The sequence below is a fragment of the Thermobia domestica genome, chromosome 9, assembly GCF_964235325.1.
Source record: "Thermobia domestica chromosome 9, izTheDome1.hap1.1, whole genome shotgun sequence".
NCBI classification, from domain to species: Eukaryota; Metazoa; Arthropoda; class Insecta; order Zygentoma; family Lepismatidae; genus Thermobia; species Thermobia domestica.
In genome coordinates this window covers 94,318,428-94,335,090 of record NC_137462.1, presented here as the reverse complement: position 1 = coordinate 94,335,090, position 16,663 = coordinate 94,318,428, and the positions used below count along the sequence as shown (strand labels likewise).

The 16,663-nt window shown below is 39.6% G+C and overlaps 1 protein-coding gene across 1 annotated transcript in view; it reads right to left on the bottom strand.

Annotated features, from left to right (window-relative positions):
- LOC145660938 (zonadhesin-like) overlaps positions 1-16,663 on the bottom strand; it is an 88,329-nt gene that overhangs the window by 34,566 nt on the left and 37,100 nt on the right. Inside the window, exon 7 of the mRNA XM_081726378.1 lies at positions 2,289-2,465. Within this exon, the coding sequence (XP_081582504.1) occupies positions 2,289-2,465 (177 nt within the window). The remainder of the gene's footprint in view (positions 1-2,288; positions 2,466-16,663) is intronic.

Genomic DNA, 16,663 nt, shown 5'->3' with positions numbered 1-16,663 from the left:
AAGAGTTTGTTCCGTGTTGTCATCTATGGACAGCGGAAGTAAAGGCTGACATTCTTCTTCTTAAATGGCGTTCTTGAACAAAGACGATTTTGTAAAATCCCTTCCAAACAATCGACATTTGAGGAAAACTAATACCAGATTCGTAATTAGCACGTCAAAATCATTCGGTAAATATAAAAAGATTAAGATAAACGATTTCTTGTTGAACAGTGTTATGTGTTACACTTCGTTTTTACAATTGTCGGTGTATATAGTAGCACAATTATGTTTAATTTTTACTGTTTACTGTTTTAAAGATATTAATTTTGATGCCAGAAAATTTTATAGCTTCACCATTGCATTGAGTTAACGGTTTAAAATCACGTAAAAAGGAACAGTTGAAACATTTGAAATAAAATTGTTGACTGCATACAGGCTAATAAGATTACAAAGAACTAATCCTCAAGTATAGGGGAATGTATAGCCTTATCTGTAACAATATAGATAAGATAAAAGCCAATTAACGCTACCCAGATTGTTGAATCAACGTTATAAGTGAATCGACAAAAACAACAAAACGTCTTCTTCCTGGCAATCCGCTCAACTGACTGTTATCAAATTTATGTTACACTTTTCCAAGTCTTTCCGCTAGCATGCAACAAAGTCGTCTGTTTTCTAGCAAGCTTCCTTGGGCTTAAACTTGGGTGTTCGACATTACTTCAGTGTTCGTGAATGCCCTGGTTTCCACTATATTTACCCTCCTCCCCTTCTCTCCCCTAAGTTTTACCATCAAAATGAAATAATAAAAAGCTTCCCAGGTTCGAACTTCATCTATGTTGAAAACTTGAGATCGACCGGGTGGTTCAAGAGTTATTAACTCACGAACATGGTCACTTCTACTTTTATATTTATTGGTTTTTGTATTTCTCCCTCTCCTCCCATCTCCTACGTTGTTTCGACAAAGTGAATAGCTAAAAGCACTCTGAGGCCAGATCTACCTCTACGTCAAAAATGTGGTCAAGATCAGTCTAATGGTTCAATAGTGTAAGAATTACAAACCTAGTCACTTTGGGTCAAAGTTTTTTTTGATCACTGACATCGCTATTAATATATAGATAATAAAGATTTTCCCGCTATTTTTATATTTCGGGTATATTGGTCGAACGAATTAATAATAAAAATAGAAAGCTATGTTTTCAGAATAGCACCACTGTGATTCTAATAATAGTATGTCATGATACATACGTACCATTAAGAATAAAAGGTAATTCACCCTTCAACACATTCAAAAGAGAAAACTGCCAACTGGGCAACAGAGAAAGTAGGACACTATTGCAGAAATAGGTATCTATCTACATGTGGGCTTCCCTTTTGGGGGGGCCGTTACCTCCTAGACAACTGCAATAAACGTTAAAAACGGAAATGGTTATTTTCTATTACTTTCTATTTAACCCGCCGTCGCACGCTCCCTGGAGTCACACTCCACGATTACAAAAATTTTAGTTTTCTTAGAAATGTTAAAAGAGTTTGTGCTGTAAAATATACATGCACAATTGTCAAAAACGTTGCAAAGAAAATATGAAACAGTTTAATATCGCTTCAAAACAAAATACACATTAAAATTAAGATATAGGCCTATAAATAAATATTGCGGAGTGAGATTTCGTGCGCGTGTCTTGATATTACAATTGACCACGCGTGCTATGGGGGGTTAAATATCCACTCAAGAAACGATATCTGTTCCTAACGTTTGGCCCTGTATACCCTGTCCAAATTTGACCATGTTTGATCAAGTAATTCTTGAGATATTTTTGTCTTCTGAACGAAGGATCAAACGGACAAGGTAAATATGTAGAAGAGTTGATCATCTTTAGTATGGATCCAAATGTACTCATTTTAAGTATTTAGACACTTATTTCCTAAAGAAACTTAAAATACTTGTTTGATTGTGCAACCGCCACTCGCCTCACTATTTATGAAAAACTTTCCACTATAGCTTTCATAAAATGTATATGATTTTGATAGAATATGATGTAAATGTTCTGTGGAACCTTCCTACACGATATCCGCCACTATGGGAAAGTCAATAATGAGGGAGTGAACTGTCCCCTATTCAAAACGTTCAGAACACGTGTTTCCTCACAAATTTTATAAAAATTTCTTCTAGTTTATAAAGCAAAGTAGAATAGGTAAAAAAAATATTTAATAACCTCAATAAATAAAAATTTGATCGCTTCTACAATGTATAGCAACATTTGTAATATGTTAAAATCTAATGTAAAGATTTTGAGAATTGGAATAAGACTCACCGTAGTTGCATTCTGTAACTGGTACGCACCTACCATTAAGGCTTGGATTTCTCACTAGTCCACGAGTACAGAAGCACTGCGGATGATCATGGACTAAATGTGGTAGGTTGTCTCTTGCACAAGTTTCGTTAGGATTACCAAAGAATCTTGGTTCCTCAAACCCATACGGCTTGCATTCTGGAATGAACAAACATAACTGTATAGGAATCACGGTGAAGAGATACATCCTTATACTGTGAAAAGTACCTAGATCATAACATACAAAGTATTATAGGAATTAGAAATTATATTATATACAAGTGGGGCTCCCTTTGAGCGAAATAGATATCTTACTAAACTAAATAGTGGTTGGTATCATTTAATATACAAAATAGGTTGTAATAATTCATAATGGATAATATACGTATAGATAGATAGATAGATAGATAGATAGATAGATAGATAGATAGATAGATAGATAGATAGATAGATAGATAGATAGATAGATAGATAGATAGATAGATAGATGTGTGTGTGGATAATATATGCATATCGTGTCTTCCTATTTCGCCGAAAGACTTTGGCTAATAAATTATCGTACACCTGGGAAGACGACCTTGTTCTGCGAGTCTTTGATCAGTCACGTTTCTTCTCTTAGAGAAATGTTTGTCAAAATGGAAACATCTGAGAAATCAGAGAGTGAAGTACACTGATGAAATGAAAAGAAAAATCTGTAAAAAGGAACAATTTGACAAAAGTGGCACAGAATAAGCGATGTTATTAGAATGACAAATTTCGTGTGGAAACGTTCTTCCCGATCATAGTTAAACTCACTTCAGAGCTACAGCGAAGAACAGTTCAGTCCGAAAATTTTCACGAGACTTTCGGGTTTTTACCAAATTTAACTCCATGAATGACGAGAATATAACACAAGCCATCAGTGATTTTATTCTAAAGTATCCTCGTCGTCAAAAGTGCCTTTACATCGCCGTGACGGGTATGTGACACCGCAGTACTCCGAGAAAGGGATGGTTGCATAAGAAATTGTGATTGATTTTGAAGAGTTTTTCTTTTGACTAGGGAAATAACGTAGTATAGGGAGAAAAGGCATACATTTGAAGCATCAGCGAACTGTCATCTCTGAAAAGATTCGTATTTTCAGTTTTTCAATTTATTGTCCTATATGTGAAGTTAATAACTGCTAACAACTGCTACTAGCGCTTTTCACTCTTCAGGAATTTACTGTGGCATTTTCCCAGGACACTTTTCTAAGTCCTAAATGAGTTAGTGAATTACTTGATTCGCCTCACTGTTCTCATTTGAGAATGGAAACTGATTAACTTGAACGTGAATATGTTTCGCTGTCGTCAAGCAAGGGCCGCAATAAATGTAAATAAGATTCTTATTATTAAATAAAACACAACAGTATTTATTCTATGTATAGCACAATATAATAAAGTAATTAAGCAACATGATAATCTCTAACGCCTGCAGGATTTTTTCCAACGGGAAGGGGGGAGGTAAAAGACCGATATAGAGTTTTTCGATTTATTGCCCTATATATATATTAAAAGTCATAAGATTTATCATTGATAGCGAATATCCTCTTACTTTTTAAAATCGCCACTGTAGCCTATTAGTCAGAACATTCATCTCCAGATATAATGTAGAGAGAAGGAAGGAGATATGAAAAGTGGCGTAAGTAATTTTACTGCGCCCTGGATCATCGATTTACTCATACCCGTCCCTGTCCCGCGCATTTCAGCTGCTGCGCTATATATATATATATATATATATATATATATATATATATATATATATATATATATATATATATATGATTCCATGTCAAAAGGGCCCGACAAAAGGGTGAGGATAGAAAGGATGAAGTCAAAATGGCCCGTCAGAAAGACCCCGCAACAAAAGTGCCGAGTCGAAACTCGTCAAAAGGTTTCCCTCGTCAAAAGGGAACGGGTCAAAAGATCGTCGCAGGAAGAGAGCCCGAGTCAAAAGGGACATATGTCAAAAACCCGAGTCAAAGAGGACCCCGCCTCGAAAAAGCACAGGTCAAAAGGGCCCTATGTAAAAAAGCCCAGGTCAAAAAGGACCCCTCCTTAAAAGGGCACTGGTCAAAACGGCCCTGCGTAAAAAAGTCCCAAGTTAAAAGGCCCATCGTTAAGAGGAGCCGAGTCAAAAGAGCCCCGCGTCAAAAGGGCCCGGTAAATACAATTCCGCGCCTGATTGTTCATCATCTATTTACTCATCCCTGCCCCCCACATTTTAGCTGGTGAATATATATAGCTCTGTCGAAGGGCACGGACAAAAGGGCGAAGACAGAAATGCCAGAGTAAAAAGGGACCGGCGACAAAAGGGTTCGAGTCAAAAGAGACCCAATTTCAAAAGTGCTCGAATCAAAAGTTCGACGCGACAAAAAGGCCCTATCTCAAAAATGCCCGGGTAAAAAATGACACCTCAAAAGGGCACGGCTTAAGACGGTTCCGTGTCAAAAGGGCCCCGCGACAAAAAGCCCAGAGTCAAAAAGGCCCCGCGTTAAAAGAGGCCGAATCAAAGAAGTCCTGCGTCAAAAAGGTCCCTGTCAAAAAGTCCCAGCAACAAAAGTCCCGGTAAATACAATTCCACGGCACAAAAGCCTGAGATCAGGAGTGCAAATCACGAGAAGGAGAGAGATATGACCAGTTGCGTAACAAATTTTACTGCGCTCTGTATCGTTGATCATCTATTTACTCATACCTTCCCCATTCCCCCACGCATTTCAGCTGCTGAATATTCTATGTCAGAAGAGTACGGACAAAAGGGCGAGGACCGAAATGCCCGAGTCAAAAGTGCCCCACGACAAAACTGCCCGAGTCAAAAACGGCCCCGCGTCTAAAGGGCTCGTGTCAAAAGGGCTCGGCGACCAAAGGACCTGAGTCAAAAGGGTCCAAATTAAAATGGTTCCTGGTCAAAAGAACCCGTACTCGGTGACAAGAAAGCCCACGTCAAAGAAGCCCTGGTCAAAAGGGCCGGAGTCAAAATGGCCCCGCGTCAATAGGGTTCGAGTCGAATGTGCTCCACGTAAAATAGGTCCGAGTGAAAAAGTATCCACGTCAAAAGGAACCAGACGAGTGGACCGAAACTTTTCAAAATTTGGTCACGGGTAGCTTGGTCTAAGGCCCCAGATCAAGACGAAGAGCTTTTATTCTAATTTCGAACTAGGGGATCTCAGGGGGACGTTTACCGGGACCGGCCTGGGGACCAGACAAGTTGACGGCCGACAGTTACCAAATTTTGATCAAAGATACCTTGGTCCAGGTCCCACACCAAGGCAAGGCGTTTCTGACAAAATTCGAACCAGGGAGTCTCAGGGGAACGTCTACCGGGACATGTAAAAGTACTAGAAAATGACCGATATCAGTGTCGATTTCATAGTTTTCGCGGTCGCTGAGATCAATGGTGAAACTCCGATTAACTTCCAAATTCTCCCTATTCAGCTGCGGGCCGTGAGTCAACGGGAGGGGGGATACCGAAACGTAAAAGTAATCCAAAATGACCGATATTAGTGTCAAATCCATAGTTTTCGCGGTTGCTGATATCAATGGTGACACTACCATTAGCGATGAGTCAAATTCATCCACCGTTGTATGCGGGCCTTGGGTCACCAGAGGCGGGAATTCTGAGACATCTAAAAATAATCGAAAATGACCGAAATCAAATCCAAATAGTTTATGTCAAATCCATAGTTTTCGGGGTCGCTGGGCTCAATGGTGAAACTTAAAACCGCGTTTACTTTCACATTTAGCCCCCATCAGCTAAGGAACGGGGGCATTATAAAGGGGATCACGATACAAGTAAAAATAATCCACAATGACCGATGTCAAATCCGTAGTTTTCGCGGTCGCTGAGATCAATGGTGATACCTTCATTAGCGATTTTTTTTCAAATTTAGCCACCATTGTATGCGGGCCGGGAGTCACTGGGGGTGGGGATTGCGAGACATGTAAAAAAATAATGGAAAATTACCGATATTAGTGTCAAATCCATAGTTTTCGCTGTCGCTGAGATGAATGGTGATACTTCCACAGGCGTTGACTTCCAAATACAGCCCCCATCGGCTGCGGACCAGAGGCGTTGTTTTTTCAAAATTGGAACCATATGATCATAGGGGCTTTTACCGGGATATGTAAAAAGTAGTAGAAAATGGCAGATGTTAGTGTCACATTCATAGTTTTCGCGGTATTGGTTGGGGGCCAGAGATTTGTTTCACTACTCGAACCAAGGGGGTCTGAGGGGGCGTTCACCGGGACATGTAAAAGTAGCAGTAAATGACCAATATTTGTGTCGAATCCATATTTATCGGGGATCTTTCCAAAGAACCAAGAAGGCTTCAGAGGCGAGACTTCATGAGGAATATTCGGATGACTCTCATTCAGATCACCTAAAATTAAGGGGCGAATGCGGGACACTTTCTCGTAGGCTTCGGCAGTCATTGTTACGACTAACTGGTGGGGACATCAATGAAGACCGTCCACAGACAGATTCTCCAGCTAAAAGGAGGAGATGTGCTATTTGTCCTCGAATTGATGACAAAAAAAAACGTCCTTGGATTTATTCTGTGTGCAACCGAAATGTGCACAAGGGTCATTCAAGAAAAAGCACTATATGTACTGACTGTCAGTAGAACAACTAAAATGTCTTTATTTGTTCTGTATCTGACGCATATGTGATTAAGACACATTTAGGGGTCGTCCACATATTACGTAACGCGGCAAAGGGGAAGTGGGTTCGGCCTTGCGTTACGAAGCCTGACAAGGGGGAAGGAGGGGATTTAGGTCTTTGTTACGTTACCCTTTTTTCTGCTGTAATTTTTATTTTTATTCTCAGATTTATATGCAATCTTTTAAACAAATAATTTTATTCAGTCTTTTCTTTTTTTATAAATTAGCTGGAATACTCGTCTTCATACGGGGAGAATACGTTTCATTTTGGATATAAATAGAACCAAAACTGTCACCGTCAACTTACTGACTCCCCAAACTATGGATTCGACACAAATATCGGTCATTTTTGATCATTTTTATATACATCCCCCCTTCCCCAAGTTGCATGGCTAAATTTTAATTTAAACGGCATCGAAAGTGTTACTGTTCATCTCAGCGACCCCAAACACCATGGAATCATACAGAAGAGATTCGAAGACGCACTAGACACCAGCATAAATGGTGGCGAAACCTGCATGTATTACAATACAATAAAACTCCGTTTTGTGGCTATCGCAGCATTGGATTTAGGGAACATGCTTTTTCGGAGTTAGTTGTTAGTGATTGTAACCACCGCCTCAAAATGCCCTCATGTTCCCACTCGTATTGCTATTTTTAAGAATGTTATCTGAAACCTTTGATTTGAATCATTACTCACTCTATTCTTATGAGGGGTTTTGTATAGGAAACAAGCAATTATTTTTCGTGAAATTATATTTTCCGCGATGGAACGATCCAGGATTTGTAGATCAAAATAAGATATTAAAAACCTAATTCGTACTATTTTTTTTTTAAATTTTTGAATTTGAATATTTCTGAAGAAATTGAGTTTATTCGCATTCTCGCACTGATTTAGGACAAGAAGAATATGAAAAGAGGTAAACTTAAGTCCGAAGTCCAAAAAAGATGCTCGAAAGCTTGTTCACAAACGAGATGTCCCTCCTCCTCCACATTCACAGCCACTTCGAATCTGTGGTCGACGAGGAAGAGAACTTTGCACCGTCGACACTGGCGAACTTCAAATGCACGAAGCATCCTGGATCCCTGAAAAAGAGGTCAATGTTAGTTCTTTAGATCCTGTTCCACCTTCATCTTCCTTGTCAGTATTTCCTCATGGTCATCATCTGACCGAAAAGGATAGGTGTGATCTCCTTGGGAAAACGACAGTATGCAGTTTTGAAGAATTAGGACTGTTAATTAAGCAATCTTATGGGGTTAAAATATGATTACCATCCTACCATTTTCTAATACGTACCGGTATTTGATTTATTGGCGAAAAACACTACAAATATATTCAGAATAAAAGCATTTTGTAATAAAAGTTCTCCCATTAAAAATAGTGTTTTATTATAATAACTACCAAAATAAGCAAGATTGGTGAAAAACAAAAATACAAAGGTGTTATGTAACGAACGGGGGAGGGGTTCAGCCTTGCGTTACGAAGTGTGACAAGGGGAAGGGAGGGGGTAAAAATTGGTCAAAAATAGCGTTATGTAATATGTGGACGGTCCCTTAAGACTAAACATTGTGTGTATTGATAGGTAGCCAAGCAGGCCCGTAGCCAGCCCAAAAATATGAGGGGGGCGGTAGAAGTTAGGGGGGTGATCCAACCATATTATAGTTCATCACTATATTATAGTAGTTCATTTGCAAGCCTACCGTGAATATTTTAGGGGGACAGCAAAACTTTAGAGGAGCCCGGCCCCCTAGTCCCCATGTGGGTACGGGCCTATAGCCAAGCAACTGATGAAACAAAAAAGCATCAATTGTCAGTTTTTTTAAATGACAAGTTACATTTTCTCAGCACTAATAATTGAATGCTTTCCTTATATGAAAATAAGTTTATTTTCATACTTTATTTTCGGATAACAAAAAACTTTATTTCATTTAAGTATGTTGTTTCGCTTTGTAATAATCTATTACTAAAAGACAATTAGTCAAAAAATATTTTGAAAATATTTTTTGTCCCCAAAACTAGTTAAATCCATTAAAGTATAGGACTAGTAAAAGGTCCACAATCAACTGCTAATGGTAATACGTTTTAACATAGTTTAATTTCAAAACAAATAATGGGGTTAAATCTGACCCCACGATAGTACTTATGCAGTATAAAAATAACGATATTAGTGATGAGTTAATATGAATTATGTTAATAGGAAATTAAATTAAAAATAGTTTACTCTACATAATCTAATTTAAGAAAAATAATGATAATAATAAAATAAAATAATGCAATGATAAATAGATAGTAATAAAAAAAGTTTTATTTTTTTACGGTAATCCTGGATTCTCTCGTGTTGAACAACATGGCTTTCCTCAATGCTGCCTCCAGAAGGGCAATAAATACGTATTAGAAAGCACTCCAGCTCACATTTTTGGTTAGCGAACCACATATAGAAAAATGTCTCAAATTTGTTTTTCAGACCTGCGCCCCTCCCGCTCAAAAATTCCTGGATCTGTCCCCGATATCGGTTCTTGACAATTAACTGATAATAGTCATAGCGTACCTTTTGAAATGTTTTCAAACGCTCTTTGCATAAGGAACAGTTCTCCGTATTCTTTCTTTCTTTTTTCTTTTCTTTTCATTTTTTTCGTCCTTGCGCTCTTTTACTGTGCTGGAAAGGGACTCCAACTATGAGCAGTGTTTCGCCAGAGCGCTTTAAATTAATAAGTTAAAGCGCCTTGGTTTGGCATACGCTATGTAGAACAGCGAGCAGCTCTGAAGTTGAATGTTTTCAAGACCAAGGCCACCGTCGCATTTTGATAAGTACACTGTCGCGTGACACCCTTAGGGAGTGAGTATGCCACAACAATTGCACTGTGTGTTTCCGTATGATACTGAGATATATCGTTGGCAAGGAAAATAGTTTTGGAAGGAACCAAAGACAACTGTATATAAAAACATTAAAAAGGTATACTCGGCCTGCAAGACTTACATGCCGGGCTTTACTTTGATGAATAAGGACAACCACAGTACATGTTGTGGCACGAAAGTTGTAGTCTACGTATCTGCTATGCGACGTTGCCAAGTGACGCCTAATATTTGGTGCGATCAGGAAAAGGAAAAAAAGGAAATGAAATCTTTAAAAAATGAAATGAAATCTTTGAGTTTTACGTCCCACGTTTATGCCGGTTAGGCTAAAGGAGACGGTGATAATGAGAAATGAGAGAAAATGGTGGAATGAAGAAAGTGGGAGGAAACGGGAGAATCCCGAGAAAACCTACGAGCACGGTGTTTGTCCACCACAAAGTCCACACGGCGCGAGCTGGAATCGAACCAGGGATCCCAAGCACCGGAGGTGAACGCTCTACCACTGAGCCACCGCGCCCCCAATCAGGAAAAGGAATCACAGACCAGTGTTGGGCAAAATCAATTGAAATCAATTGCAATTGATCAATCAATTTAAAGTAATTGCTCTGAAAATTAATTGCAATTGATTTCAATTGCTAATGATTTCAATTTGTAATTGACAATTAATTTCAATTGCAATTGAATTCAATCATAAAATTTGCAATTAAATTTTCGTCAATTGTTAATTGTTAAATGGTCACCAGGCAATTGAAACTTTTTAATTGTTAATTGCCAATTGCAAAGGGTGCAATTGAAACATTTAATTGTTAATTGCAATTGACAATTGAAACGTGTTTTGTTAATTGTAATTGTTAATTGCAATTGAACTCAGCAATTAAAACTGAAGATAAGAAGATGTGTGTATATTGTGTTGTCCACTTGTTCTGTTTTACATATTTCAAATAAGGTACTTATAAGAAATGCTGGATAACTACCATCCCTTCGCCCCCCTGGAAAGAAAGCCGTGAAACTAAGAATTTTTTAAAATATATTATGTTTATGGTTCTATCCCCCTCGAAAGAACTCTATATGCCCGTCATGCATACAATAGGAATGGGCACGAGCGATCAGTTTTCTTTAAAACTCGACTTGACTCGAAGCAGACATCTTTGAGCTCGACTCGAGAACTCGGCTCGAAACATTTCCCCCAACTTGACTCGAATTCGGATCGAGTTTCCAGTCGAGTCGAGCCAATTCGAGCTAAATCCTTTGTGTAGTTCCAAGTACTACTATCTTCAAGTATCCTACATAGACAATATAACTATCAATGATACTACTAGTACTACTATAACTCATTATTATTATAACACCGTGTACCTGTATAAACATGGAATATAGGCGGCTTTTATCTCAATACTAAAAATTAGTTGACTGTCGATCTCGGTCGTCAAGAAATCTTCAGGAGGCAAGGACATCGGTCACAAGGTTCTAGGTTTGAGTTCAGGAGGAGCAAGTATTCGGACTCGAGCCGAAAATTGTTAAAAGTTATAGGACTCCAGTCAAAAATGTTCAAAATTGCTCGACCCGGGTTTATAGTTGTCAACGACTCAAGCGGCTCGCTCACAGCTCATTCACTTATCGAGCCGAATCGAGAAGTGAGCCGAGCCAACAGATCATCCAACCGAGCCAGCTCGAGCCGATGGCTCACACAAGCCGAACCGAACCGAGCTGATTGCTTACCCCAACCGAGCCTGTTCGAACCATCAGCTCATTTAAGCTGACTCGAACCCAGCCTATGGACTCGTTTCAACCGAGCCGAGTCGATGACTCGTTTCTACAGAGCCGGTTCAAGCCATTGGCTCAATTGAGCCCAGTCGATGGGTCATCCCAACCAAGCCAGCTCAAGCTGTACGCTCAGTTGAACCGAGCCGAGCCGGTTGACATCACTATCCCGGTTGGGCTTCTACTTTGGCTAAAAAATTGACCGTGCAGTTCTCAGCCTTGATGGTAAGAACTACAAAAAAATTAAATGAAATCTTTAGTTTTACGTCCCATGGTCATGCCGGTTAGGCTAAAGGAGACGGTGACGGTGGGAAATGAATGAAATAATGCAATGAAGAAAGTGGTAGGAAAGGGGAGAACCCCGAGAAAACCCGCGAGCACGGTGTTTGTCCTCCACAAAGTCCACATGGCGCGAGATGGGATCGAACCAGGGACCTCAAGCACCGGAGGTGAACGCTGAGCCACCGCGCCCCCTGGTAAGAACTACAGTATATACTTAGGTCTATATTGGTGCTCACCGCGTCATTAACTTGTTCCGCGACCAACGAATTTCGAGGTACTACTTTGTTTTGCATCTTTAGTGCGAGTTTTGTGTCGCTTTATGCGCTTATTCCCACATTTTGTGCATCACCGGAAGTGGGAAAAAATGGGTCTACAAATATGGCGGAACAAGTTATTGCTGTTCTGCCACCAATGAATTTCGAGTTCGTTTCCTTCACATCGTTTTGTGCCGTTTTGTGCGTCTACTTCCACGTTTTGTGCATCATGGGAAGTGGGTCAAAATGGGCTTCCAAGATGGGACGAAAATGATCAAGAGTTCCGCCACTATCGAATTTCGAGGTGGTTAATTTCACATCGCGTACCCTTTTGTGCGCCTATTTCGACGTTTTGTGCGTCACTGGAAGACGGTCAAAATGGGCCTCGAAGGTGGGATAAAATGACCAACTGCTCCGCCACTACCGAATTTCGTGGTCCTTCCTTTCACATCGACTAGTGAATGTTTCGTGCCGTTTTGTGCCCTTATTTCCACGTTTTGCGCGTCACCAGAAGTGTGTCAAAATGGGCCTCCAAAGTGTGACAAAAATGACCCACTGTTCCGACACTATAGAATTTCTAGATCGTTACTTTCGCATCGTTTAGTGCCTTTTTTGAAAGCTTTATGGGCCTATTTCTCGTCTTGTGCATCACCCGAGGTGAGTTAAACGGGCCTTTAAAGTGGGAGTTAAATGGCTCATTGTTTCGCCACTATCGAATTTCGGGGTTGGTTCTTTCGCATCTTTTAGTGCCTGTTTTGTACGTTTTGTGCGTCGCGGGAAGTAGATCAAAATGGACCTACGAATATAATGAAATAAGTTAATGTTGTTCCGCTACAAACGAATTTGGAGGACGTTCCCTTCACATCGTTTAATGTGTATTCTGTACCGTTCTGTTCGCCTACTTCTACGTTTTGAGCATCACCAGAAATGCGTCAAAATGGTCCATCAAGGTGTGAGGAAATAGAGCCATTGTTACGCCACTATCGAATTTGGAGGTCGTTTCTTTCGCATCGTATAGTGCCTGCTTTGTACCGTTTTGTGCTCCCGTTTCCACTTTAGTGCGACAACGAAAATGGGTCAAATTGGTCTACAAGTATAGCGGAATAACTTAATGCTGTTCCGTTACCATCGAATGTCATGGTCGTTTCCTTCACATTTTTATGCATGATTTGTGTCGCTTTGTGCATCAGTGCAAGTGGGTCAAAATGGACCTTGAAAGTGGAATGAATATGTCTTTTTCTGCCATATTTGTAGGTCGTCTTTGACCCACTTTCGTTGGCGCACAAAACGTGAAAATATGCTCAGAAACGGTAAATACATGCACTAAACAATGCGAAAAAAGCGACCTCGAAATTCGATCTTGGTGGGAGAGTGGGTCATTTTTCTTCCCACATTGAATGCCCATTTTGACACACTACCATTGATTTACAAAATATGGACATAGGCTTACAAAACGGTAGAAAACACGCACAAGACGATGTGAAGGAAATGACCTCGAAATCGTTCCTGACGGAACAGCATTAACTTGTTCCGCCATATTTGTAGGATAACATTGAGCCATTTCCGGTGACGCAGAAAACGAGGAAATAGGCGCACAAAGCGACACAAAAATGGAAATTTAGCTTAATTACATGGAAATTTTAAGTTTGTAAGCTTAATTATATGGAAAATGTTATACATTTTTCCTTTATGTTGGTCTTCTTTACGTTGATTTGGGACTTCCAAATTTTATTCGTTTTTCCACTGAAAAGTATCTATAATTCAACAAGGAAATAATTATGTATTATAATTATAATAATTATCTATATAATTGAATTCATTGTAATTTGGTTCATAAAAAGCACTTTACCATTTCGTACTAGCTGTTATGCCCGTTCTTCGCACGGATCAGATAAAATATCAATGTAAACAAACTGAACAACGGGAGAAGAATTAAGAAACATTTCTAAAATTGGACATATTTTGTGTATCCAACAACGTACATGTGTTTTCATTGGGAAGACCGATGGGGGCTGAATTTGAACGTAAACACTATCGGCGGTGCCACTATACATCTGAGCAACCCCGATAAATATGGATTCGACACAAATATTGGTCATTTACTGCTACTTTTACATGTCCCGGTGAACGCCCCCTCAGACCCCCTTGGTTCGAGTAGTGAAACAAATCTCTGGCCCCCAACCAATACCGCGAAAACTATGAATGTGACACTAACATCTGCCATTTTCTACTACTTTTTACATATCCCGGTAAAAGCCCCTATGATCATATGGTTCCAATTTTGAAAAAACAACGCCTCTGGTCCGCAGCCGATGGGGGCTGTATTTGGAAGTCAACGCCTGTGGAAGTATCACCATTCATCTCAGCGACAGCGAAAACTATGGATTTGACACTAATATCGGTAATTTTCCATTATTTTTTTACATGTCTCGCAATCCCCACCCCCAGTGACTCCCGGTAAAAAACAAGAATATTTAAGCATGCAACGTCCAATATTCTGTAGAAAATTGCAAGAAACCACCTTCTGCACGATCTGCTAGTTCGGAGTTCTGCACATACCTCCGTAACACTCCCCAAGAATACCACAGAAAAAATGAAATGCAGAAAACAGATAGCGCAAGTACTATCCTGGAGAAAATTTCGACCCCAGAGGTCCGAAAACATCGAAACAACAAAGCGCATGGACACGAACACCTAGTCGCTACGAGATCTCAAGATCAACTGAAAATTGCCTCCATTAAGTTTTACGTCCCACGATTATGCCGGCTAGGATAAAGGAGACAGTGATTATGAGCAATAAATGAAATGGTGAAATGAAGAAAGTGGAAAGAAATGGGAGGACACCGAGAAAACCCATGCACACGGTGCTTATCCAGCACAAGGTTCACTTTGCGTGGGCTCGGATCGAACCCAGGACCCCATGCACCAGAGGTGAACGCTCTACGACTGATCCACCGCGGCCCCCTAGCAAGGTCAACTGAGAATAGACGACTGGAATCTCAGTGAAACAAAATATATATATTTTGTCCACAGCTAGAAATGTGCTAGGCCAAATTTGACCCCACGATAGTAGTTACGAGTTAAGTATGTAGTGATAACTTAGGAAAAAGATAAGTAAAAACTTAGATTTCTTAATAAAAATAACTTTGTATACTGTTTGTATATATATATATATATCACGCAGCAGCTGAATATAACGCAGTAGTATATATATCACGAGGGGGCCGTGGTGGCTCAGTGGTAGAGCGTTCACCTCTGGTGCTTGGTGTCCGGGTTCGATCCCAGACCCCGCCAAGTGAACTTTGTGGTGGACAAACACCGTGTGCGTGGGTTTTCTCGGGGGTTCTCCCGTTTCCTTCCACTTTCTTCATTCCACCATTTCATTCATTATTCATCACCACAGTCTCCTTTAGCCTAACCGGCATAACCGTGGGACGTAAAACTCAAAGATTTCATTTCATTTCATTGGGGGTATCACAAACGTGTTAGGGCATGAAAAGTGGAAGGACATCGCGAATGAATCTTGTGTAACGGGAAAGAAAGACAGGTAACATACTGTATATAATAAAGTTAGAAGTTCATATTACAGTAAGTTCAATAATGAAATACAAAGTGTGAGTTTTGAATATATATCCTAACATAATACATATTTATTTTTACATAATATCTTACGAGAAGTTAAATCCCAAAACTTCCGTTGCATACTCCACAGTGTAAAGACAAAAAAAGTGTGATTATAATGTGACAACTTTCTATATATAATTCCACATTATGTAATAATTACGAACATCCAAATATGTGGATTCTGTCAAAGTATTCCAATGAGAATGTTTTTTTTTTCTCTCTTTCTTTTCAGTTCTACACTCAAATCCATTATGATGATTTGGCGCTGTTCGCGCTAATTGTTAAAAGTGTTGGTTACATCATGTAATTTTTATTGACTTAAACCACAATCTTACTAAAGTCCGCGTTAATTAGAGATCAGAGATGTTGTTATCGTAGCCCTAACTGTTGCTCTAACGACTAGCGCATGAGCCTTTTCTGTATGAGAGCTCGAGTTCGAGTTCCACTTTAAACTGTAGATCTACCATCTACGTCTCATATATCTCGGTTCTCAAGAAGAAAGCTAAAATTCACGTTTTGTTTGATTTGGTTTCGTCTCTCTCCCAATTACATAGGGCTGATCTCAAAACAGATTTGTAGTACTCTCTTCAATTGCTATCAAGCGACATAAAAATTAGCAGAGTATTTCTTCTGAATCGAGACCAGAAACTACTTTACGAGACAAGAGGAGAGGGGAAAAACTTTTTAGATTATCGAGACAAAAGAGAAATAATTGTCTTCGAAAATCGAGACGAGACCAGAATTCTATAAAAATTGACGAGACGAGAAAATCTTATTTCTCGTCTTTCTCGTGAGGAACATACTATATTTGGGACTGAATTATGGTCCTCACATCAAATTTAAAGGCTGTACTACTGAGCCATCAATCTTCTTCCTCCTTAGTGACACGGAAGACTTGATTTGAAC